The 25,119-nt window shown below is 37.3% G+C and overlaps 1 protein-coding gene across 1 annotated transcript; it reads left to right on the top strand.

Annotated features, from left to right (window-relative positions):
- Window positions 1-2,846: 2,846 nt before the first annotated feature.
- Window positions 2,847-24,654, top strand: mov10a (Mov10 RNA helicase a). The gene is made up of 23 exons (XM_028445744.1): window positions 2,847-2,897; window positions 3,017-3,222; window positions 4,006-4,111; window positions 5,087-5,262; window positions 7,619-7,860; window positions 7,964-8,210; window positions 8,723-8,863; window positions 8,956-9,118; window positions 10,634-10,785; window positions 11,655-11,825; window positions 12,745-12,892; window positions 13,488-13,649; window positions 13,787-13,890; window positions 13,988-14,085; window positions 15,275-15,373; window positions 15,504-15,612; window positions 15,692-15,809; window positions 17,241-17,432; window positions 17,517-17,588; window positions 18,711-18,836; window positions 18,966-19,054; window positions 20,197-20,315; window positions 24,295-24,654. Exons 2-23 carry the CDS (start codon window positions 3,101-3,103, stop codon window positions 24,357-24,359), a joined length of 3,021 nt encoding a protein of 1,006 aa, XP_028301545.1. The 5' UTR covers window positions 2,847-2,897; window positions 3,017-3,100; the 3' UTR covers window positions 24,360-24,654.
- Window positions 24,655-25,119: the final 465 nt, after the last annotated feature.

Raw genomic sequence — 25,119 nt, 5'->3', positions numbered from 1 at the left:
ATCAAAAACTAATTGTAGAAAAAAAAAAAAAAAAATGTATCTGGGGTCGCTGGACATTTGTGATATTAAAATGGGGTCACGATCCAAAAAAGGTTGGGAACAATACACACTAAAGATGTATTCACACCGAACACGACTGCAGCGACTGCAGTCACTTCAATCGTCCGTGATGAGTCGATTGACGACAGTGGTGCTTTTTGGTCACTCCATCAATTCATTGGTCCTGTGAAGTCATTACCAGGGAACAAGTGTGTGCGTGCGTGTGTGCATTTAGCAGGGTGACACGGGAGACAAAGGCAGACTGATGACTCATCATAAACAGCGTCGCTTCTACGGTATCAATGGTCTACTTATGGAGTTACTAAAGGATGAGTCCACTCAGAATGTAGGCTTATTCAAGAAGGTAACCGCTGTACCTTTAGGGGGAGCGCTAAGCGCAATTTACTTATTTCTGCTTTAAATAAAACATGTACAGTAGGTGGCAATATGCACCTATTATTAAAGTTGGTTGCAACACACCAATAAATAAATAAAAAAAGACATCACCAAATATTTATTGGTTTTCATCACTGTATTTGTTGTTGTTTTAACTTGTAAATTGTCTTTGAGTTTCTTGAAAAGTGTTTTTTTTTTTTTTATGCATTATTATTATTACTGAGAGATTTTCATTTTTGAAAGGAGGGTGCTGCAGAAAAGGTTTTGGAACCACTGGCCTAAGGTAGGTTTTCCAATGTTTTCAGTTGGTGATAAATTTGAAACCATAGAAGTGAAATGGTATCTTATTATCCTGGTAAATATGTCACCCACATATGTCATCCAATGTGAACCATAATGGTATGTTTAAAAGGTGTTTATTGTTCATTGGGATCCCCATTAGCTTCCTCCATAGTGGTTGGCTAGTCTTCTTGGGGTCCCAAGTTAAGAGCAACAAAATCTTTACAATAAATATACAATAGCAAAAACATAATAAAATACAAATATATACAATTACAAATGCAACTAGAACTGCAAGCAGTTATGAAAGGGGGCCAAGCCTTCCCGCGCGACTCGGCCCCCAGGTTTCGCGGAGCCCGTGAAAGTACGTCACGAAGGATGGGGGGGCTCGTGGCGAGCGTCAGGACACAGGCCAACGTGCCATTCGCTGTGAACAGGTGGATATGAAGGTTTGGAAGATGTGATTTAAAGTGTGAAAGTTACAGGCCAAAATGCGTTTGCACCCATTATAGCGCCACCTACTGGTGCACTTTTTGGTATGGGTGATCTGTGTGCTCTTGTATGGTTACCCTGTAAATTTCACAGCCCTCAACATATTACTTTAGCTGAAATAAAGGTTTGTTTATTTATATGTTATGTAGTAATAAGCCACGCCCACTTTGACCAATCGCGATTAACTTCGAGTCCCAGGAGCGACCCAAGGTCATACCCACCAAATTTGGTAAAAATCGGTTGTGCCATTAAGGAGATATAACATTCTCATAATTACAGTGCCCCCTAGAGGCCTAAGTTATTTAAATTTGGCTCATACCCCCACAGTCACATGCCAACCAAGGATCTCAGATTTGGTGTTGTAAGCAATTTTTTTGACCGAGATATGCAACAGTTCACATTTTTATAACTAGCTCGAAAACTTTACTCATTAATGATTTGTGCATATTTTGACCGAACAAAATTCTTTACTGAACTTTAGATTTAGGTCCAACTGAAGACTCTACCTGCCAAGTTTCACGCTGATTGGACAAAACCCCAAGGAGGAATTGGAAAAAGTAGGTTTTCCAGTTTTCCCGCCTGTATTTCTCCTCCCTTGCCTGGCACCTGGCTGCACATGTGTCTTATTTTGTTCTGATACATACGACATTTGTGATTATCAGGGTCAAACATGAGCTCATCAAAGATGAAGACATACATGCAAGAAGAAATTTAACATATAACAGTAATATTTTAATTAGAAGGTTTTACATTTAGAAATCAAATGATCAATTATTGTAGTTAGTTTTACTGGTGATTTAATGCAGTACAAATTATGTTCCAGATTTATTGATAGATGTATTATTATTTATCATTTGGGGTCTATTGTGTCTGTTTATTTGATTTATTAGGTATGTATATATGAGTTGTTTGTGTATTAAGTTTAATATTTAAAATATAATTATTCTTATTTGTTATTGATTTAGATTTGTGCATTCAGGTGAAATTATCGTTTTTAGTGTTAATCTTACTGTCTGGTGATCATATATGTTTTGTGTCTTTGTTTTTGTACATGGTTGTGTTGTTTTTAGATTAAAATTAGATTTTCTGAAACTGTGTCCTTGTCTTGAAAATGGCAGCTTACAAGTTGACCTGAATATATTTTAGAAATAGGATTATTGAGTATAAAGACATTTAATTATAGTATCACACAGAAAATAAACCATGAATAATAATAAATTCCAACAGGAGTTTATTCCATAGTTGAGATGATCTAAATAGGCCAGACTTTTGTAGTAAATTAATTTTTTTTTTTTTTTTTACATTCTATGGTTGAACCCAGCACTCAGTCAGTCAGGGCCTCTCTGCTGTGAAGGAACAGTTTTCAGATCTTTGTTTGGGTGGGCGGGGCTCTGGGCTTGTGGCGGCTACGTAATGACTCCTGCTTTAGGGAGCCTCAACAAAAGTAAGTAAAATAAAGCGTAGAGGTCCCGATCATTTTAAAAGAAACAAAAGGACAAATGATTTTTTTCCCCCCCCCCTCGTTAATTTTTATTCACTTTATATTTTTGCTGATGGATATTTTTTTCTAGTCTTTATCAAGTTTATTATTTTTGTTCGGCAACCAATGCTGTTTTCGCTCTGCTTTTTGACAGACTCTCCCTAACCGAGACCAATGGAGAGCAGCTCGTGCTCCACCGTGTACGGGAAAGGTAAATTGTTTTTGTTTTTTTTACAGATATTATGACTTATTCTCATAGGAACGGAGCGATAAGGGGTTATTTTATTCCAAACAGTGGGATTATACTGACAAAATGTATCAAACCCACAGTTTGAGGGAGTCGTCTCCCGTTTGGAGTCCATTGGATCATCTGAGTCAGGGAACTCAGTGCGGAACTTCCCACAGTCGGTCGGTATGCCGTCCGTCAAACACTCACTGGAGTCCGGGTTGGACTTCATTGAATTTCTTGGAGACAGAATATCCAACAACAGCAAGCAGGAGCTGAAAAACATCTACTACTCTGAGTTCAGGTGCAGGTGAGTCTGTCCCAACAGTCTGTCACTAACAGAACAGGGGTCACCAACACGCTGCCCGCGGGCCCCAGGTAGCCCTCATGGACCATGTGAAGGGCCGTCAGAAGCTCTAGCTAAAATGTGATTCAAGGATTCAGACTCACAAAGATAAATACGGATGACAGATGTAATTAGTCCTTAGTAGAGTTAAATATTGTTAATAAAGTTTTTGTATTAAATTAACCATTAGACAATAATGTAACTATTGTGATTATTACACCTAAATATCCTGAATGATACATCATCAGCTTGATCTGGCTTAATTATGGGAAATCAGAGAGCTATTTATCAACCATAACTTTATGTACTTCATTATCAGATATAAAATAAACAAGGTTCGGCAACAGTAAAAACACTATTGGAGTTATTTTTGTTTTTCATGTTTTTTTTTTTTTTTTAAATTTTTTTAAGAAAATTATTTCATTTTAACTGAGAAAGTAAATTAATTCCATACAATAACACTACAAGAGTAACTCACATGCACAAATATATTCCATAAATGATCAGCTCATGAGCTCGTTGAGTCAGCAGCTATTGTAGCCTTTTTAATATGTCTAGTGTGGATGTACAGTATTCAATTTAATTTGTGTTTGTAAGGGACCTGTTTATACTTTACGTTGTGAATTGTTTTATTTATTTATTGTTATTTATCATAATTTTTATTGTCATCGTGATAAATACCAGAAATTATCAGGATAATTCTTTTAGTCTATATCACCCATCCATACTATCTATCCATGTTCACAGGGAGGGACTGAAAGATCCAAGCTTCTCCTCTGTCCTCTACGCTCTGGTAAAGTGCAATAAAGCACGAATAAGACATGGGCAGATCTTCCTCAATGTCACCCCCCAGGTAAGGGATCAAAGGTGTGTTTATAACAACCACTAACTTTTCATCACAGACGACGGGCAGGGGTGTCCGATCCGACATTGATATCAGATATCAGTCTGATATCAGCACAATAATAATAATAATAATAATAAAAAGATTATGGGATTATATTGTCCTGTGTCTGATATAATACGTATTGTTTTTATTGGATTTATTGAGGTAATTTTTATTGTCTTCCATTTGTTCTAAGGGTGTAAGAAAAAATTGATTTGGCCATATATTACAATATTTTTATTGGCGATTATTTATATCTATAAAAACAAGGAATCTCTGTGTGCGTGTGTGTGTGTGTGTGTGTGTGTGTGGGGCTCAAATATATCAGCGCATCAGGATGAGACGGAGCTGAGACTTTCAACATGGCTGCTGCTTGGTTACATTTTTTTTGAAAAATGTACGGTAATTTGACAATTTGATAAACATACCATTACCACTTGTTTTTTATATTGGTCCTTTAATTGCAAGTCCATTTTAAAAAAAAATTGCATTTCATACCATTTTTTTTTACTTGTACAGGTGAAATTTATTTTATTGATATTGTGATGTATTTCGTATTGTTTAGTATCGGGATATATCGTGTTGTGAATTGTATCGTATCGTCAGATTCATGGCAATGCACACCCCTAATTAGTTCCGTTGGCTACTAATAAATGGGTCAGTTTTTCCTCATACCTCATATATAGATAAAAATATACTAAATAAATAGTAAAAAGAAGAGGCAAACAACAACAAAATGACACAAAAAACTAATTAATTCCATTATTATGCTCCATAGTTGTTTTTTCACAGAATTAAGAGAAAAATGTTGTAGTCGGACTTAAGGCGGTACTTGGATTCAGGAATAAGAGAACCACTGTTCTACCACATTGAAAAGTCAGTGTTTTATTATTTTTTTCTTGGTGAAAACAAACTTTCAGTAACCTTGTGTGAAACTTGTAGGCTCGGGTGTACTGTGACCAATGGAGGAAACCCCCGGGCCAGAAAAAGCAGAGTGGCAGCTCAGACCTTCCAAAGGAAGATGAGAGACCTGGACACACCTCATCACCCCAAAATCCTGTGCTGATCTCCAAGAGAAAACTGGCGACGGAAGTCCTTCACAAGCTGAAGGCCAACAGGTAAATGTACAATAACTCTATATTTAACCCTGAGTGGAATCAGTTAGAAACCAATTTTTAGCCATCACCGATTAATCTACATCTGTCAATCAGTCGAGCTATGATTTATATCTGATGTATTGGTTTATTGCTGCATGGAAATTTTGAGTTTCTGTCGTGTGCTACTTTTGAATCGGCAGTAATAATTAAAAAAATACAACACTTTAAGAAGATTAAAACATTAATACTAAGCTTCATATGGAAAAACCAAAGAGCTAGGATAAGGCTGTCCCTACTTCATTTATATCATGACGAGGGAGGACTGAAATGTCCAAATATAATGTGGTATTACTGGGCAGCGCAACTTAGGTCCATCAGGTATTATTTCAGTACAACGGATGCTCCCCAATGGACAGAAATGGAAAATAGGGTCTTAAGCCCATCTTTACCTCTAAATATTTTATCCGATTCAGAAGCTAACTTACTTAAAAAAACCACAAATCCAATTGTTAAAAATATGGTTAAAGTAAGGTACAATACTAAAAAATTTATGAAAGAACCAGTTACTCTGTCACAGCTGAGCCCAATATGGGCAAACCAAGAATTTAAACCAGGCAGAGCAGATGCAGTGTTTAAACAATGGGCACTAAATGGTTTGGGTAAAATTCAGGATTTATTCACTGCAGGGTCAGATGATATGATGTCATTTGAAACTCTTCAATATAAATATAATATACATAGGAAATACTTTTTTAAATATCTTCAACTTAGAAACTTTATTCAGAAAAAACAAAGCAATCTTTTAAAACCATTTAAATCTAAATTAGAGGTCTTAGTTACTGAAGACAGTTCGAAAAAAGGAGCAATCTCACAATTTTATAATTTATTGGCGTCAAATTCTTCAGAGAACTCAACTATTAAACTAGAGGCATGGAGAAAAGACCTAGAAATTAATCTATCTCTTGAAGAATGGCGTTCTGTTTGTATAAAAGCCCAAAAACAAACTATTAACTTAAGGTTAAGGATACTGCAATATAAGTGGTTAATGAGAGTTTACATCACTCCAGTTAAATTGAATAAATACAACCCTGACATTCCAGATACTTGTACAAAGTGTAATGAAGAAAAGGGTACACTTTTTCACTGCATTTGGGAATGTAGGGTAATTCAGTCTTTTTGGAATGCAGTTACACAAACTTTAAAAGACATCATCTCAAAAAGCTTAACTCAAGAACCTGCTTTTTTAATTTTGGGAATTTATCCAAACTATCCTAAATACGCTAAATGTGAGCGGATTCTTATTGACATTGGTTTACTACAAGCCAAGCTTGGTCAATGGGCCAAACAGATGTTGACAATTCTACCACTGGAACAGATTACATATCTTCTGAAAGGGAAAAGTGACTTGTTTGAATCCATATGGAGGCCATTTATCACCTACGTGGAACGTTTGAATCTATCCGAGGATCGTAATGAGGACTCATGAGACTAATCGGACTTGGGACTATACCTTTTGAGTTTTATATTCATTTTTTTAGTTACCCTTTGTTTTGTTTTTTTCTTGGAAATATGGATGTCTCTGTACACTCCAGTAACATGACATTCTTTTTGAAGAAGCAGAAGCACGGGTGTGTGTCTGGGAGGTTGTACTGTTGTTGTGTGTTGTAAAGCAAAAAATAATAAAGACATTGTTGGGAAAAAAAAAATATGATAAATTACAGGAGAAATTGGCTGAAGGCATAATAAATACAGAAGAGACATTTAGTAATTCTTAAGGGTTTAAATCATTAATTTCTTTTAATGTTATATTTATTGCCTAAAGCGTGTGGACTAAGGCCAATATAAACGTCGTATTTCCGTGTGTCTCCAGGATCTCTGTTGTGAAGTTGTTCGTAGCGCACACAGGGGGGCAGACGTTGCTTGCTCAGTAGCTGATTTTCTTCCACAGAGCATTTAAATAGGCTACTTTAAGTCCAGTTTTCACATTTAAAAATCTAATCTTTGTTTTGCTCCACCTCAGATGTTAGGATGCCAATTTTCATTTTGGAAAAGTTTAATTTCTTGTCTCGGGGCCTCCGAAACAGGTGGGCGTAACAAGTTCAGGACGATCAAATTCAGCCGCCGGATTTATCAACACCGGCTCATTTGTTCGCTAGGATTGGTCCGATACGAAGTTGTATAAATCACACGTTGGTCCTGTGGTACGAATAAACTTACTATCAAAGTGTGGTGAAAATATTAAAGATATTGAAATGCAAAGCATAGATTAAATTGAATTAGACATATTATGAAGAAAAAACACTCTTGGCAGTACTTTTTACCTGTGCAGGCTCACAGTTGCTAAATCAGCACCCTGATCATGTCGTTTTTTTCCCAGAAAAAAGCTGACGGCTGACAAGGGCGGCGTTGAATTGACTTCTGAACCCGTGTCAAGCGGTGGGAAGCTTCAGTTCACAGTTGATCGTCTCAGGGAGTTGTTTGTCGTCCGGTTCCACATTTTAAACAATGGCAAAGACTGTATCTACTTCACCTACTACACAGCCCTGCACAAAATTCGATGTTTTACTCTCGACGATGAGAGGAGGGTGACCCGAGCCAGTCCGGTGTACCTCTGTCCTGGTGAGATGACAAACTGGGCTCTATAATGACGAAACACATATTCAATGCATACAACTATCGCACAAAGGTTGGTGTCTGATTTATTTGAGTTTTTTCCCCACAGGAGAGAGCTATCAAGTTGTGGTTCGTTACATGTTGAACCATTATGGTTACTTCCCCGCCACCATGTACTTTGAGTTCTGCCCTGATGCCACCGACTCGACGCCTTTTTGCATCGTCAGAGAAGTAGAAGCTATAGCCCAGACCTCTTTGGCTGCGGAGTTGGGGCCTGTTGCTCCTTATACACCCCACAGAGTGAGCACGTACACGGCTGTTGAAACCTTGGTGGTGGAGGGAGTGCCACCAGACATGTAAGTAAAAGTGCAAAGAGCCCAAAAGATAAAGGGGTCATTCCATGTTATTTCAATAAAATTTCAGGACATCCCACACACTTTGCTATCAAAAAATTCGAAATTTTTTACCAATTGTTCTGTGATTATTAAAAAGGCACACTGTATATTTTTACAGGGTTCCCGCGGATCCTAAGTCTTAAAAGGCATTTGAATTATAAAATGGAAAATGGAAGAAAAATAAGGACGAACGAACACATACAAACCTCACTAAATTGGCCATATCTCAAAAAGTATTCATATGATCAAACTAAACATTTACAGTGTGCTTGAATAGTCAAGGAACAATTGGTACATTTTTTGAATTTTTTGGACCAAAATGCGTGGACCATTTTTTTTGAAATGACATGGACCCAAAGGCAATGCAGCAAATTTTTGCACCCTTTAATCCAAGATTCCCAAAATGGTCAAAAAAGGTCACCAACAATGTGTTCATTCCTGTTGATTTCTTTCTGTTATGTTCCTTTCTGCAGTTCAGTCGTCCAACAATTGAAGATGACTGTAAAACTAGGAGACTACAAGTATCCATCTTACCTGAAACAGCTAGCTAGACAAAGACTGGAAGACTCTGAGCATCTTTCTTCAGCAGCTAGACAGAAACTCCAAGCAGTAAAGTGAGATACTGAGTGACTTACAATATTTACCTTTATTAGAGAACTAACCTCCACTCACACTAACTGAAACATTACATCTGCTGTTTGTACAGAAGTCTCCTTAACAGTTCTTTAAAGATGAAGAACTACTCCCATCGTTTTCACCTCCTGCTTTACCTGGAGGAGATACAGATGGAGGTGGACATCAGGAAGTACGACCTCCACAATCAGACGATGAATCAAGTCCAAGGAGACAGAAAGCTCCTCACGCTGAGAGTAAAAAACAAACAACTTTCTTTATTTTTTCTCACACTGTTGCCTCAAACAAAAGTCTTATTTATAACTTAAAGGTCCCATATTATGAAAAACTTGTTTTTTCTGGTCTCTTCATCCACAATAATTTGGTCCTCCCTGTTCCTGAGCTGCCAACTCCCAGAATGAGGAAATCAAGCGATTCCTGGATGGTCTCTGCAGTCCGCTCACTGGTAAAACGGCGCTTCTACAGGCTGTTCGGATTCAGCGCCTGTCGTGACGACACCGAAGGACTCATTTACATAGGTTGACTTCCTCTGAGTGGTGATAGGAGACACGAGACTGTGGTAACGCCGTCAGCAGTTTAAAACCTGAATTCCGGTTTACATCGCGTGTTACGGTAAAGTCGTCGGAAGCCAAAAATGTATCAAAAATCAAATTGTTTTCAACAAACTCCACCACGTTCTTGTTCTACAGCCTCCCAGTTACCTCTATGCAAATCTTCAACTGGATTCACTGTAGCCTTTGTGAGTAATTGGTAGAATAACCCTGTACAGTACTGTATATATTGGGTGTGTTTTGTGTCATTATGAGAAAATGCTACAGTGAATTCAGTTGAAAATTTGCAAATAGCCATGTGTTTTACTGTGATGTGCAGTTTTTTGGCTGAAAACAAAAACAAGAGTGTGTAGATATGGTCTATAGACAAGCCTACTCATGAATATGCGTAAGTAGGCTGCAAATCAGCTAATTTTTAGAACTGCTCAGGAAGTGACTTTTCAGAGGACTAAAACTCCAGAAAACAGGCGAGTTTGGGAAAAGAAACCTTAAATACTATATTGTTGGAGTTCTTTGAACAAATGGAGATACGTAAAAAATAGCATAATATGGGACCTTTAAACTTCCTGAAATGTTTTTCTTAGCCATTTTTTCTGATGGTGACCTGTAGAGTCAACATCACCAAAGATATTGGTTTGTTCACTTTAGTGATGCCAATATCAATTAAAACCTCAGGGTTTGCCCTCAAATTTCAATGTCTTACCATGGAAATCACAAAACTTTATAAGAGGGAGAATATAAAAAGAGAGGGCAACGTTACACCTATGTGAGGGGGAAAGGAATAGGGGGGAGGGAATTAGGGTGGGACAATGAAGGAAGTGGGGAGAGTCGACGGGGTCAACTATTGTGGTTGTGCTGAAATTTTAAGTTATTTTTTGTCTCCACTGTAAATACTTTGTTGACATTTTCGCACATTGCATTGTGGGTTCACAGAGATGGATGCATCAAAGTGTTTTTACGTCATTCTGATATCACAGGGAATACTGGGAACAAACTAGAACAAAAAATTGTGTCAAGTGAACCATTGTCCTCATTCCCTGGAGAAGAAACAATAAGAAAGAAGTAAACTTCAGTGGCAATTTTCACCATTTTCCTTTAGTTTTGGAGTCAATGATGTTGGATTCATTGATCTACAAGGCCTACGATATGATTTTATTTAGTAAGAAAGATCATGGGTAGCAGCTGCAAGTCTTCCCGCAGGTTCCTGGTGTTGCAGAGAATCGACCGTCTGTACTTCGAGGAGACTGTCTGAGGGTGTCCAAATCTGAGGACACGGTCCAGCCAATCACTGTGTTCACTGGGTACGTTCACAGAGTGGAGCTGGACATTGTGAAACTGGGCTTCTCCAAAAGGTAAGAACCATAAAAACATGGCCTTTTCTTTTCTTTTCTTTTTTTTGGTAACCCAGAAACAAGCGCAGCCCTTATCTTATCCTAACAGTATATCGAGATTCAAGATACTGTATATCAAGTTTTTCATTTTGGTGATATAGAAAATTACAATATCCATCCAATTTGGCCTGCAGGAGAAAGTAAAAGTGACAGAGAAAACATGAAATATTGTGTAGATGAGACTCAACAATATCTGCAGGGGCTCCCAGTTTTTCCCGGGACTTATATTGCATGATTACAGTCATGTTTATTGTTAAAGAGTTGAAAAAACTCAAAATTCCTACAAAATTCCTACAAAATCCTTAAATTTTCCTCAAATTATTACGTAATATTCCTCTTAATTAAATAGAAGTTGGTCACAAATTTAGGAAATTTAAAGGGAAGACCCTGTTGGGACTGATATCTGTCACTTATTGCTTGGATATTGTTGGTTTCTTACACATTTTGTATTTTATGTATACGTAGAAGTGCAAGCTAGCACACAATGATGTTGAAATTACTAATTTTCCTGCATAAAATCTGTGGCCCACTTGAAATCAAGCTCCTAACCCAGACCTTCCCCTAAACAAGCCACACTACAGAACTCACTCACACGTGCTGTCCCTTCTCGGAGAAAAATGTGGTACATATTGTGCAGCTGCTTGTTAATAAATGTGCCTGTGTGGCAATTTTCATCAGCACATTTGACCTAGAATTGTCTTTATGGTAAGACTTTGAGTGAAAACTATCAAGATGTATATCATATATCGCTGTTTTGAGAAAAAATATTGATATTAATTTTTGTCCATATCGCCCAGCCCTACTTTAACAGCCCATTTGTTTCTCCTCAGGCTGCTGCAGGCATTCATTGACAACATGAAGTTTGACGTGGAGTTCACTATTAATCGATTTCCTTTGAAGCTGCAGCATCGGGCTGTTGAATTGGCAACAAAGTATCAACTTGGAGAGGTGTTGTTTCCATCCGGTGCAGCAGTGGCAAGCATTGCTGTGCCCAAACTCAGGTTTGCTAACACTTGGCATGAACCGAGGCACCTCACCATGAACCTCTAAAACTTTGAGTTGTTTCATCATTATAGTGTATTGTACAGATCGCACAGTTACCACAAAAGAAACCCACAAAACTTCACACAAAGTTTTTAAGTTGACCTCAAAACGAGTATGTATTGTGTTGCGTCCACACATGTATACTGTATTTGGACGGCTAAATCATCCTGGGACCAGCTTCAACGTCCCATTTTCAAAACAAAAGCATCTCTTCTTGTCTTCCATTAGTTTTATAACTTTTGTTAATAGGGCTCTTGTTTTGAAGTTAACGGGAAGTTTTAACAATGTCGGGAACCCGAAAACCTCAGAAATGTCGGAATGAAATGTGTTCCTAGGAGTTTTGTGGATCAAATGACCACATGTTGATATTCCACTTGGTCTCTTTCTCACTTAAAATATTTTCAGAACTTTCAAAGGTGGAGAATCAACGTAGAAATTTAGCCTCAGTGTGCTTTAGGTTTTTGTCGTTGTAGGTTCCATGTGCATCTTGGGAAATTTGGAAGTATACTTCAATGGCAACGCTCATCATCCTAATCATATCTATAGTATAGTATATAGTAGACAATATATACTAATTTCGAACACAGCCTATGGCTTATTTTATCTAGGAAGTGGTCATTTTTTAAACTCAAAACTTTTATCAGAACAAATTGGTTGTTACTGTGATGCACTGATGCCCAGTCCAGGGTTTACCTTGGCTTTACCTCTTTTGAGAGCTGGATATAGGCACATAACAGGCAAAGTTAACCATCACTCGCATTGAGTTTTGGGTTTTGGCAACTATAGAAACCGTTCTGTGCTCAGGGGTCAAATTTAGCATAATTTGACGTTTCATTTCTATTCACAACAGTCTAAACTGTGCAATATACTCTGCAGGATTTTTAATCGTCAGCTGGAAAACAACCCTGAGCAACACGCTGCTGTCCAGCGCATTGTGGTCGGATCCTCAAAGCCTGCACCTCATCTTGTGTTTGGACCTCCGGGAACGGGAAAGACGGTCACTCTGGTTGAAGCCATGAATCAGGTGAACTTTACATTATGTTCAGACTAACTCTCAGCATCATTTTAGGGCTGGAAGCCAATAATAATAATAATGACTAGACCAATGGGAAAAGGATGCTTAAGCTGAACCCCCTCCAAGTCAGTATTGATAATAGAGTAAACTGTATTAATAATGACTAACTAATGTGGACTTGGAACATTTTATTTGATTTTCTTAATTAATCAATAGCCATTTAACTAATGAAAAAGCCAGAAGATAGCAGGAGTGTTCTTTGTTTGTAAGCTGAGGGTTTCCTGGTCGGTAAAATTGGAAAAACAGGTTATTTGATTAAAAAATGTATTCAATAATATTAGTGATAAAGTACAGGGCGGATGCTACACATTAGGGCTTGGAAATTGCCCCAATTTCCCATTCGATTCCAATGATGAAGTTCTCGAATTTACATGATTTTCAATTATTGAAACTCCATTTAACGTCAATCAGCGGCTGAATTATTTATCCCCATTTTAATTCTTGGCGACCCCAAAGTTGAAAAGCACTGCTGTAACACCGCACTGAACCCCATTTAGGTTTCAAATGCAAGCCATTCGTTATTAGAAATGTACTTTGTTGCCAGATCAGTACGACAGATCCGTCGACCCACATCCTGGCCTGTGCGCCCTCCAACAGTGCCTGTGACCTCCTCTGTGAGAGGCTGATGGTACACATAGATCCACACCAGGTTTACCGCATGTACGCCAGCAGCAAGGACCCCAGAAGTGTCCCCAAGAACTTACTGGTGAGCAACAGCTGCCTAAGTTACATTCTAACCACGTGCAGTAAGTCGGCTTTCCTCATGGTTTACGCTATGCAGGATAAAGCGATAGCTGAACAAAAAAAAAATTTTACTTCTTGTATCTTTTTTGCCTCATTCAGAATTTCTCAAACTGGAACAAGACACAAGATGCCTTTGTGTTTCCAGACAAAGAAACCCTGATGAAGTTCAGAGTTCTAGTTGTCACGATGGTCACTGCTGGCAGGTACACTCCAGCTGCTTTGCATCCATTTCACAGTGGATATTATTTAGTGCCATGGGCCACCATTAAAACACCAGGGCCCCTTTGTTTGTTTCTGCAGGCTTGTCTCTGGAGGGATCCCAGTTGGACATTTCACACACGTGTTTGTGGATGAAGGAGGTCAGGCTGTGGAGCCTGAGTGCGTCATTGCTATTGCAGGTCAGCAAATGATGGTTAAAATATATTTAGGACTCTAGTAAAACCAGTGAACCAGTTTGAGCTCATTTAAACTTTATTTTCTGATGCCTGGAGGACGTCTGGATCATGTCTACATACATAAACACTTTATGTGATGGGTTGATTATCCATATGTATTCATAAGGATTTAAACAGTTGAGGCAATAAGGAGGCTAAATTGATGTGCAGGTGTTAATATTCTGTCAATGTGCCTGCCATTTAATTAAAGCTGAAGAAAAATTGTATAACGTTAACTTGTATTTACAAAAAGAAATAAAAAAACCCTTAAAACATTGTTGTATTTGTAAATATTCTCTGCATGTTGAGCTGTGAACAATCAAGCTAATGGCTGTGTTCGATATGGTACACTCCGTACTATACACTTCAAACTCAGTGAGTATATACCAGGATTGGGATCAATTGCAATTGTAATCGTGTAATTATTAACAATTACAATTATGCCGTATTTATAATTGCAATTTTAATTGGAAATATATGTTGCTGTAACTGTAATTGAGGTTAGATCATTGACTTTGTAATTGTATTTGGCATAAAGTGATCCATAATATTTTTAAGTGTATTTACAAAAGCATTAAAAAAAAGAATGGAAGACGAGAAGAGATGCTTTTATTTTGAAAAGGGGCTGTATGTCCATTTTTAGCTTGAAGCCGGTCCCAGGACGATTTAACATTCTGTTCGCAATGCATCATGGGGCGGTTGTTTCTGTGCTCACCGTGCACACTTAAAAAATGTCCTAATATAGTATACATCTGGGTATTTCTCACGTACTCAATTTTTCTGTACTATCTAATGTGAACGCACTACATACTCATTTTGATGTCAGACTTGGTATGAGTTGTACGTTAGTATGCGATTTCGAACGCAACCCAAGTCTTTTCTCTGACTGCACTTAAAGCATATCCAGCTTCACGCCCCTCTTTCCAATTCCTGCCAGCACATAGTACAGTATTGCAGTAAGAATAAAGTGTAAAAACTTGTCTTTACTGGCAACATTAAGAGTGGAAAGGTCAAAGGTGATCATTGGCTGCCAAAAGTGGGCCTCGTTTTTTGTTTGTATTTTGCATTGAAATAAAAGACATTTAACAGCTCATGTAATGTCAGAGAGAAGCAGTTTATGGCTTTAAAATGATGCATGTTTGTCTGTCCACAGGTCTGTTGAGTCCAGAAACGGGTCAGTTGGTGCTGGCAGGAGATCCGAAGCAGCTTGGGCCGATTCTTCGCTCTCCTCTAGCTTTGGAGCATGGACTCGGTAAAACAGTGCTGCATTTTTCTGTCTCGTCTATCATCACAGAGGCTTCATCGCCTGAATTTGATCATTTGTGTCTTTTTATTCAACATCTCAGCCTAGTTTGTCAGAGTTTAATACCACTATTCTGCAGGTATTTCTCTGCTGGAGAGACTGATGCTTCAGAACCCTTTGTATCAGAAAAGTTCAGACTCTGGACACTTCGACACACGCTTTGTCACCAAACTGCTGCGAAACTACAGGTGTGGCTCTGCGCCTTCCTAATAGTGCAGCTGTAGGCTTTTCCAGATGTTCACTCATCTGTGATGATGTGTTATCTAGATCTCATTCTGCCATTCTGAAAGTCCCCAACGAGCTTTTCTATGAGAACGAACTGCAGGTGTTCGCCGACCAATGGGAGCGCGAGGCTTTCTGCAAATGGGAGCATCTTCCCAAAAAGGTGAGCATTAAAAGCCTAAATTGTGTCATGGATAACTAATTCACATTTAATAACCACACAGAAGAATTTAAACTACATTTCTGTTGTGCTACGTGTATCCTTACACACTGAATGTGTGTTGAGGCTCCTCCCAAGGTCTAAACACACACACATGTATGTGTTGACTGAAATAAATAAAACAAACAAATAAAATTACATAATTTTTTATCATAACAATCCTGATCATGGTATCATGATCATTCACACTTCCAAATTTATGAGCACCCCCATTTATTTTGAAAAATGGTGATGAAATGCGCAATCGGGGTCCGATCCTGATTAAACTCTGTAGAGTAATTAAAGAACCAACCTGACATAACTGAGGTAATTTTCATAAAGATTGGTCAATTACAAACAGGAGTTATGTACAGAAAATTTCACCAATGATGAGAGAGAGGGACTTTTTTCCATTTTTCAAAGGGATCCAGAATCACATAAGGCAGTGTATTTCAACCTTGGGGTTGGGAGCCCATGTTGGGTCGTCTGGAATAAAACAAGTAAATATGGATTCAAATTCTTTAAAAAACTTTTTTTTAATCATTATTTTTTAAATACACATCTCACACAGTAAATATCAAATAACTGTATCCTATACTTAAACTTTTTCAAATATAAATCTAGTTCAAATAAAATGCAGTATTAAAATATGAGTTGGGGCACCACTCTGTATTTGTAACACAATTTAACAAACATGATTAAAAAGTAACTCTAGAAAAAAAAGGTGTTTCTAGGGTCATCGGACATTTGTATTATCAAAATAGTGTCACGACCCGAAAAAGTGTAAGGTCTATGTTTTGTTGATTTACTTGCCAGGCTTCAAACTTCAAAGTTAATTACAGATGTAGTCAGAGCTTTAGTGGAGTATAATACAATACTGCTGTCATGTCAGAATTTTTATTTGAAAATAAACATCTAAAGATATTAGTAATACAAAATGTCGTAAATTGTGTTCAGGTATCGCAAATAGGATTTTGGTAAATATGCTGCAGATTTTGTTTGTGTTGTGATGGAATATATTAAAAAAAGACAAACACAAAAGTAGATTTTTGTAAAATAATACAAAATTGTTAAATTGTACATGTTTTACAATTAGTTAATAGCTATTACAATAGGAACATAATGATTTCCTATTAAATGTAGTGAAAATGAAACATATATGTAAATTAAGAATAATGTAGTTTTGCACAGTTTGAACCTGTAAAAAATGTATGAATTGTATTTTAAACTGGGAGCCTTTTGGGTGATTCAGTACCCTTGAAGTAGCTCACAGCTTCAGAAAGGTTGGTGACCCTTGGTATAGAATATAAACAGAAGATCATTTTATTTTTTTCACATTTGATTAAATGATCTGTCATCGATTCATTATATTTGTTTTCCCGTTGACGTGTACAGGGTTTCCCAGTGATCTTCCACGGCGTGATGGGAAAAGACGAACGAGAGGCCAACAGTCCGTCTTTCTTCAACGTGTCTGAGGTGGTCGTTCTGGTTGATTACCTCACTAAGCTGATGGACACACAGGGAAAGAAGGGGATCCCCAAGCTTTCTGCAAGAGACATCGGCATCATCGCCCCCTACAGGAAGCAGGTGCTCACCATACAAGTGTTGTTCATTATGCTTTGATTTGATTGGATCACAGCAGCAGTGACCATGTTATCTTTTATGTGACAGGTTGAGAAAATTCAGAAAGCCCTGAAGTCCGTCAAAGCGCTGAGTCAGTGGAATGATCTGAAGGAGCTTAAGGTGATCACAATTCTAATTTGAGTTGTAATTAAAACGCTTTGTTGCTGTTGTAATCATTATTGAATTGTAGTTGAGTTCAGATAATTTACTTTGTAATTGTAATTGGCATAGAAATTTTATAAAAACTGTCAATTATAATTTAAACACAAAACTGGGAAACACGTTACAGTTCTATGGCTTATACATATGTGGTTAACAATTATTAGAATATGTTTCATATCAGTTTCCCACTACCTGTCATTTCTCTTGAGGATCTTTTTACTATTTTTTAAAAATAATTGAAATTCAGGGTTATACTGACAGTAAAACGGTTCAGATGCCCACATCAAAATATTACCAATATTTTGATGCATAAGGAAGCCTAACAAGGTAATTGCGAAATGACAAACAAATGAGATGATAGATAATATTTTTTTGTGTACCGTAATTGCCAGACTTTAAGCCGCTACTTTTTTCTCAAGATTTGAACCCTGCGGCTTAAACATTGACGCGGCTAAATTGTGGATTGGAAGCTTCATGCTGCTGCAAAATTGAACTTCGTCACATTAGACCAGGTGAAACAATGAAATTAACATTAAATTGTTGTTGCTCGCACTGAATCATTCTGATCACTCATTTTGTCATGATGCACACTGCCTCATCATAGTAACGATGCAGAGAAATGTTGTCAGCGAGAGCGCCCGCTGCAGCAGCAGTGTAGATGAAGTAAAAGTCAGCCAGTGTGTAATAGAAGAATAAACAGCATAAAGTTGTTAAATCACCACTGTGATCGCTCCGCGGTAGTTCATGGTAAGAAGAACGCACGTAGTGGTGTATCAGTCTGGTTCCAGTAAAAAGTGACCATAAAAAGCTGTAAATGGACTGATATGTAAACGTGGAGCAGTGAGGAGGAGACTTCATGTAGTAAAGGAAAAAGACATTTCCCTGCAACCTAACTTGAATACAGCAGCCTGCCTACCTGCCCGTTCTGATTGGCCAAGTTGTTTGAAGGCCACCCTCATCAGCCAATAGAGTGCGACCTAAGTTAGGCTGCGGCATTTGTGTGGATTTTTCTTAGAAAATAGCTAAATTGTTATTGTTTTTTTGCTTTTATCACGTGACTGTTTCTCCTCTTGTTGCCAGGTTGGTTCTGTGGAAGAATTTCAGGGACAAGAGAGGAAAATCATCTTGATCTCAACTGTCCGCAGCAGCATCAACTACGTTAGAATGGACAAAGACTTCAATATCGGATTTCTCTCCAATGAAAAGGTGTTTTACTGTTGCCTTTTTCTTTTTTAGCCACATCAAACCCTCTGCAACATATATATTTGATCACTATGAATATTTACGTTTGCATACCACATCGTACTACATACTGATCTGTTTGTATACCCGCAGAGATTTAATGTGGCTGTGACAAGAGCCAGATCCCTGCTTATCGTGGTGGGAAACCCTGTGATCCTCAACAAGGACCCCACCTGGGAAAAGTAAGACACAGCAACTAATAGAACCTCATTTGAGTTTAGTTGCCACATACAACCCTGTTTGATCTCAAGTGGGTCAGAACAGGAAAAATGGAGCAAAATAACTTTTAATTTCAAAATTTCTTCAACATTTATACAAGCAAGCAAAGGTGTGTCCAATCTTTTGACTGGTAGTATAAATGACTCCTTTCAAATAATTTGCAACTTAATTTAGTTTAATTGAATTTTATTTTATTTATTTATTTTCATTATGTAAATGGAAATTTAAAAACAGTTTAAAAAAAATAAATAAAAAGTAGTTGTGGATACATTTTTCATGAAGTGTTTGCATTTAGTAGCAGCAGAGGTTTAGAGTGTTTGGTGACCCATTGATATCATTTCTGCACAGGATTTATCAGTTTTTCACTCACATTGGATCACTTGGTTCAGGGCGTGAATGGGTACAGATATTATCAATATCTTCTGTGGATTGAGGAAAAAAATGGTCAGAGATGGAGGATTAGTTTTCCTTCTCCCACGACTTTCATTTTTTTAAAAAAAACAAAAACATTTTGGCATGATTTTGCTGCTTTCATCCAAGTTTTCATCTGGGGAGTGGATTTTCCTCCTCTATGTTTAAGTTCACACAACCCCTGTTTTCTTGTCAAAGTTTTCCAGATACACTATGCTGAGACTCTAAGGGAAGAGTTTATTATTATTTTTAATTGTAATGTTATATGTTATTGAATATGTAGTTATCTGATTTCTTAATCAGAAAATTTAAGCTACTGTGAAGTTGCTGTTACACTTTTGCTTAAACCATGGGTTAAAGCTTGAACTTGTTGAATGAGCCTCATTTACTTTTTATTTTGGGATTGTTCTACACATTTTAACTGTTGAGGACAATCACAACAATAGAGTTGCACTTTTGACAATACTGTATATCTGATGTCTGCAGTCATTTTTAAGTGCATTGAAAAAAAAATTGAATCGAAACTCGAATTTTTCTTCCAAAAATCTGAGATTTTTTTTTGAGGCAAAATCACCCAGCCCTACAAGAAATGGTGGCTTTTTGCAGACAAAAAGAAGGAAAAAATAACGACAATGCGTTTTGTTGTTTTCTGTTGGTCATCATGCCAATAAAGTGTTGTTTTCCTCTCTTGCAGGTTCATCAGCTACTGTGTGAAGGAGAAAGGCTACACTGGATTTGATTTTAAAGATGCAGAAGGAGAAGAAGACCTTGTGTCAAGACTTGCAACTTTGAAAATCAAAGACGACTCTGAATGTAAGTGCAGCCTGTTTTTATGTTTTTTTTTAATACCTACTCATTGTGGTCAGTGGACAGCTTTTGACAGACTAAACAGTCCCGGTTTACCTTCTGCAATATTATCAGACATTAGTGTTTTCAATATTTATTCATATCAGACTCATCTTTCAGGTAAAGTTGAGACATCAGCTGTTATTGGTGAACTAATACTTGAATTAAGATGTGTTCAAAATAATATTGTTAGTATTTCCAGGGCTCCAGGCTTCAACATTGACCTCCTGTTGAGGTTAAAAGCTGCTAAACCCGATAACTACATTGATCATTTGCTTGAAGAAAAAATGTAAAAGGTTGAAATTGCTGCTTGAAAGTTTGCATTGATCTCCACCGTAAGATGATATTTTTGTGCCTTGCATTGTGGGATGGGGAGTCCCGTAAACAGATGCATAAAAGCATTCTGATATCATGGAGAATAACGAGAATAAACTACAACAAAAATGGTGTCCTTGAATGACGTTTTTAATATATAAACAACATGGGAAACAAAAATTATTCGTCCAACAAATTTTTTTCTTAATGGTTTTTTTGTTTTATAGATTTCATCTTGTGTTTTTGGAGTGATTTTGATTATTTTAGTCTGATTTTTTTTTTAATTTTGTGCATTTTTGTGTTTACTTTGCACTAGACATTAGAAAAAAAATTACTCCAATCCTATGTAATTGATGTGGCATTTTTTTTCTCCCCAATTATGTTTACTGTGAAGTTGGTCTTAAATTTAATTTCAAATGGCAATAAAAAGTCTTGAATTTAATTTGACTAAAGCTGTAGGAACCCTGCCGGTCCCAGGACGATTTTACTGTCTGCTCACAATGCATCATGTGGCGGTTAAGTATGACTAGTGTGCCCACTTAAAAAATGTCTCAATATAGTATACGTCCGTTTATTTTTTGCGTACTCTTTGCTTACTCTCTATCAGGGGTGTCGAACTCCAGTCCTCGAGGGCCGGATTCCTCAGACTTTTAGATGTGTCCCTGCTCCAACACACCTGAATCAAATGAATGGCTCGTTATCATGCTCCTGCAGAGCTTGATCACAACACATTGGTCTCCACCAGTGTGTTTCAGTAAAGACACATCTAAAAGTCTCAGGAATCCGGCCCTCGAGGACTGGAGTTTGACACGTGCTCTACGTTGTTCTGCCAAACAACCTGTGAGCTGCCTCCCTCCCTCCTGTTAAGCAGGGGAGGGGCCAAGTGGATGCCCCTCCCATTTGTGAGTGTGCACACCTGATTCTTTTAACGACACTAACCAGTAACTGGGTGAACTGGAACAATGGCAGTGCATGCTTAGCAGCTACAGAGGAAAGAGGTATTTACCCTCAACTGGGACTGAACTTTGATGTGCAAAGACTCGTTACATGTTTGGATGAACAGCTGCTGGTAAGACCCTCGGAATAACCACGGGTTTCATATAAACTTCTGTTTTTTTGGACAATTTGTTCAAAAGTAAAACTTGAGAAACTTGGACTTAAACATTGTTGAGTATGGACACTTCAGTTGGATGCATTTATTGTTAATTTATTTATAAAGTTTGGCAAATAGTTTGTTTAATAAGAAGTTCAAGAAATGTTTGAATTTGATGCATTTGTTTAATTTAAATATCTATTAAGCTTATTTCAGGTGCCATGTTAATTGTGTAGTAAAAAGTAGATTTGGTTAATAAAAATAAGTTAAGATGAAATGGTTAAAAGTAGTTTAGAAATGATCTACATTGCTTAAAAATGTTGTGGTTTAAAAAATTACCTGAGTTAAAGTATTAAGTTAACTTAATTTTATGATTCTGATTTTGTTAAAAACAATTAGTTAAAAAGAATGATGATTATAAATGATTTGTTTAAGACTGGGCAAATGAATACTATACACACATGTTAAATACTGTTAAAATTAGGTTGTTAAAATGCAAAAGTGTGCTGATTAAAAATTGTAAAATACTTGGAAAAGGTTACACAGTTGATGAGCAAAATTTTATTTCAAAGAATGAATGGTTGTTTAATTGTTCTTGTACTGTGTTTTTCACCTATGCTACACCGAGTACCGTCCTACAAGCAATACTTTGAATAAAATGAAAGACGTAATTGAAGGTTTGGTTATGAGTAGTACGTTATTAGGACGTTTCGAACACAGCCTGATTTTTATCCAGCTTTAAGAGTGAACTAACATTAGCTTGGATACACTAAAGATCTGTAATTTATAACCACTCACAGATGGTGTATTTGGTTGGATGTGACATATTTCACTGATGTAAATATGAGAATCTTTTGAACTCTTAAGCCCCAGCCACTTTTCTCCGAAAAGCACATACACACAACAAATAAAGTTTTTCTAAGATTCTAAATGACCTACATGGCTAATTTTGAAGTAGGACCCTTCGTGGGTACAGATGATGTGAAATTTTGGAAATGCATGATACTGAGTGACAATTGTTATGGCAATTATATTCATCATCATCATATCATCAAATGTGTGTTCATGTGTACAATTTGTCATGTTTTAATACATGACTGCATTACTCTTTGCACTTTTGAACAGCTGAGTCATGTTAGATTAAACAGTACAGATCGTATTGTATCCACAGTGCAACACACAGTCTCTGCTGAAGGCCAAACTCAAACTCACATGCAGATAAACACGCACACACACTATCAAGGACAGATAACAATGGCCCCCAACCTTCCTCATAATATACACATCTTCATCATCCTCCAACATCTCCACTGTTGGGAGCATGTGACCCCCTCCTTTTCTTTCTTTCAGGTTTGAGACTTTTTCTCATATCTGTATAAAGCTTAAAACTGTGAAAACTGTTGGGCAGTCTTGCTTTTTCCTCTGCCCAGAGCCTTTTGACCATCCTTGTTGTGGGCTGCCTTTAATTCTTACAGGATGGAAGCTTCTTTGTACCCTTTTCATTTAGTTTTATAATTAATCCTTTTTTATTTAAAATCATCATGCTTCGACTGGACTCCATCATTCAACCAGAGCAATAAATCATGTCTCCAAATGAGGTCAACCGCAAATTTGCCGTGACACAATAAATCATGTTTTAAATACAGAAATCTGTAGAGATTTACATCACTTATAGAGCCAATTCTCAGTAGCAAAGGCTAAAAAAGCAGAAACAATGTAACTATTGTATGGATATCAACTGCAGCAAGTTTAATAATAGTAATAAACAATAAGCCAAAAATACACATATTTTTGTACAAAAAGTTAAAGCGGAAGCCCACTTTGCCACCAGTTTTCCACAAGTTTGGAAAGTTTGGAGTGTGTAACTAATGTCAGTAAAATTGATTCCAATCATTGTTGGTCTTATGTTTTTACCACTAGATGTTGCAATTTAGCTTGTAATAAACACATCCATTTTTATTCAGGTCTCCTTTGGTTCCACTCTTTGATGCCGTTCCACATGGGTCTAGTTCAGTAATGCTTTGACCAATCAGAATGCTTGACAAAGTTGCAAAGCTCAGAGCCTGTAGAAATTGGTGATATCAAACACTATGGGGTGGGCTTTAGCCCTGGCCACTCAGAGCTGGGTAAAGAAAGGACCGGCCATTTTACGCACAAGCGCTCATTTGGTACGTAACATACCTGACCTGTATATCAGTGAATTCAGCTCAGCCTGTAGTTTCACATTGTTATAAAGCTCTGTGTTTATTTTGTGACTCACAGCAGTGGAAAAAGCCAGTGTTTGCAGAGTTGTTGACTTTTCCTCTCTGAACATAATGGACTGGTGTGTGTGCTGTGGTCTTTTGTTCTGAATGTGGGTTAGATACAGTTTTAGCTGAGTTTTTTAGGATTACAGAGAGGTATAGAATGTGTGATTTCATCCATTCTTTACAACATTAAGACCCATCACAGTCGCTGGAGCTGCCCCTGCCGGCGGCTCCGTTGGGGCTGAAGAGGTTATGGAAACATTGTAAAAATGTGTGTGTGTGTGTGTTGCAGGTCAGGCATCTGAGGAGAGTGCCCTTCAGCAACATGTAGACCCTGGATGGAAGAATGAACACTAACATCACACACACTAAACGTTAATAGAGCTGAGAACGTAAAGGAAATCTCTTCATCTGCATGTGTTTAATTATTTTTTGATTTGCAGGATTATTATTGTACAAGAGAAAACATGGATATTAGTGAATGCTTATCAAAATAAGAGATAAATATTTGTTTTAGTGCTAACTGTTGGAGGCTGGGCTTTACTGTGATTGCTGGGGTCAGTGTTTCAACACTGAAATGGTTAATTATGCAGTTTTAGGAGTTTGTAGTATTTCCCCACTTTGAGACTAATTAAACTGTTGTTCTGTGTGACCTGAATCATCTGAGAGACCTTTACTGACACTAAAAGTCTGGGTTTCTAAGTTAATGTACACACTTATGTGCTGCAATTACAGAAAGCTACCAGGGGGAAATTTTTTAGTGAGAGGCTCAAGAAATATTACAGGTGAAAAGAAGAAACGCTAACAAAGAAAACATACATAATTAAGTAAAATGTCTGTTAATTAAATAAGGATTAAATAGAATAGTCTGTTTGACAGTAAAATATAATGCTAATATTAGATAGATAATTGACATTGAGCCCTACTGGCTTTAAAGTACATCTGAAATCATAAATGTTGGGATGAGTCCGTCCATCTGCTCCTCAAGATCATTTACCACCAGTGTTTATGATCAGTTCATATGAGCCATTCACTACAGCACATTATTTATCTTCCCTGTTCATTAAGAGTTGAAAAACAGGACACATAGAAACTCATTGTTAGGGATTTGCCAAAT

Source organism: Gouania willdenowi, chromosome 5 (assembly GCF_900634775.1).
Source record: "Gouania willdenowi chromosome 5, fGouWil2.1, whole genome shotgun sequence".
NCBI lineage: Eukaryota > Metazoa > Chordata > Actinopteri > Blenniiformes > Gobiesocidae > Gouania > Gouania willdenowi.
This window is presented reverse-complemented; position numbering and strand designations above follow the sequence as displayed.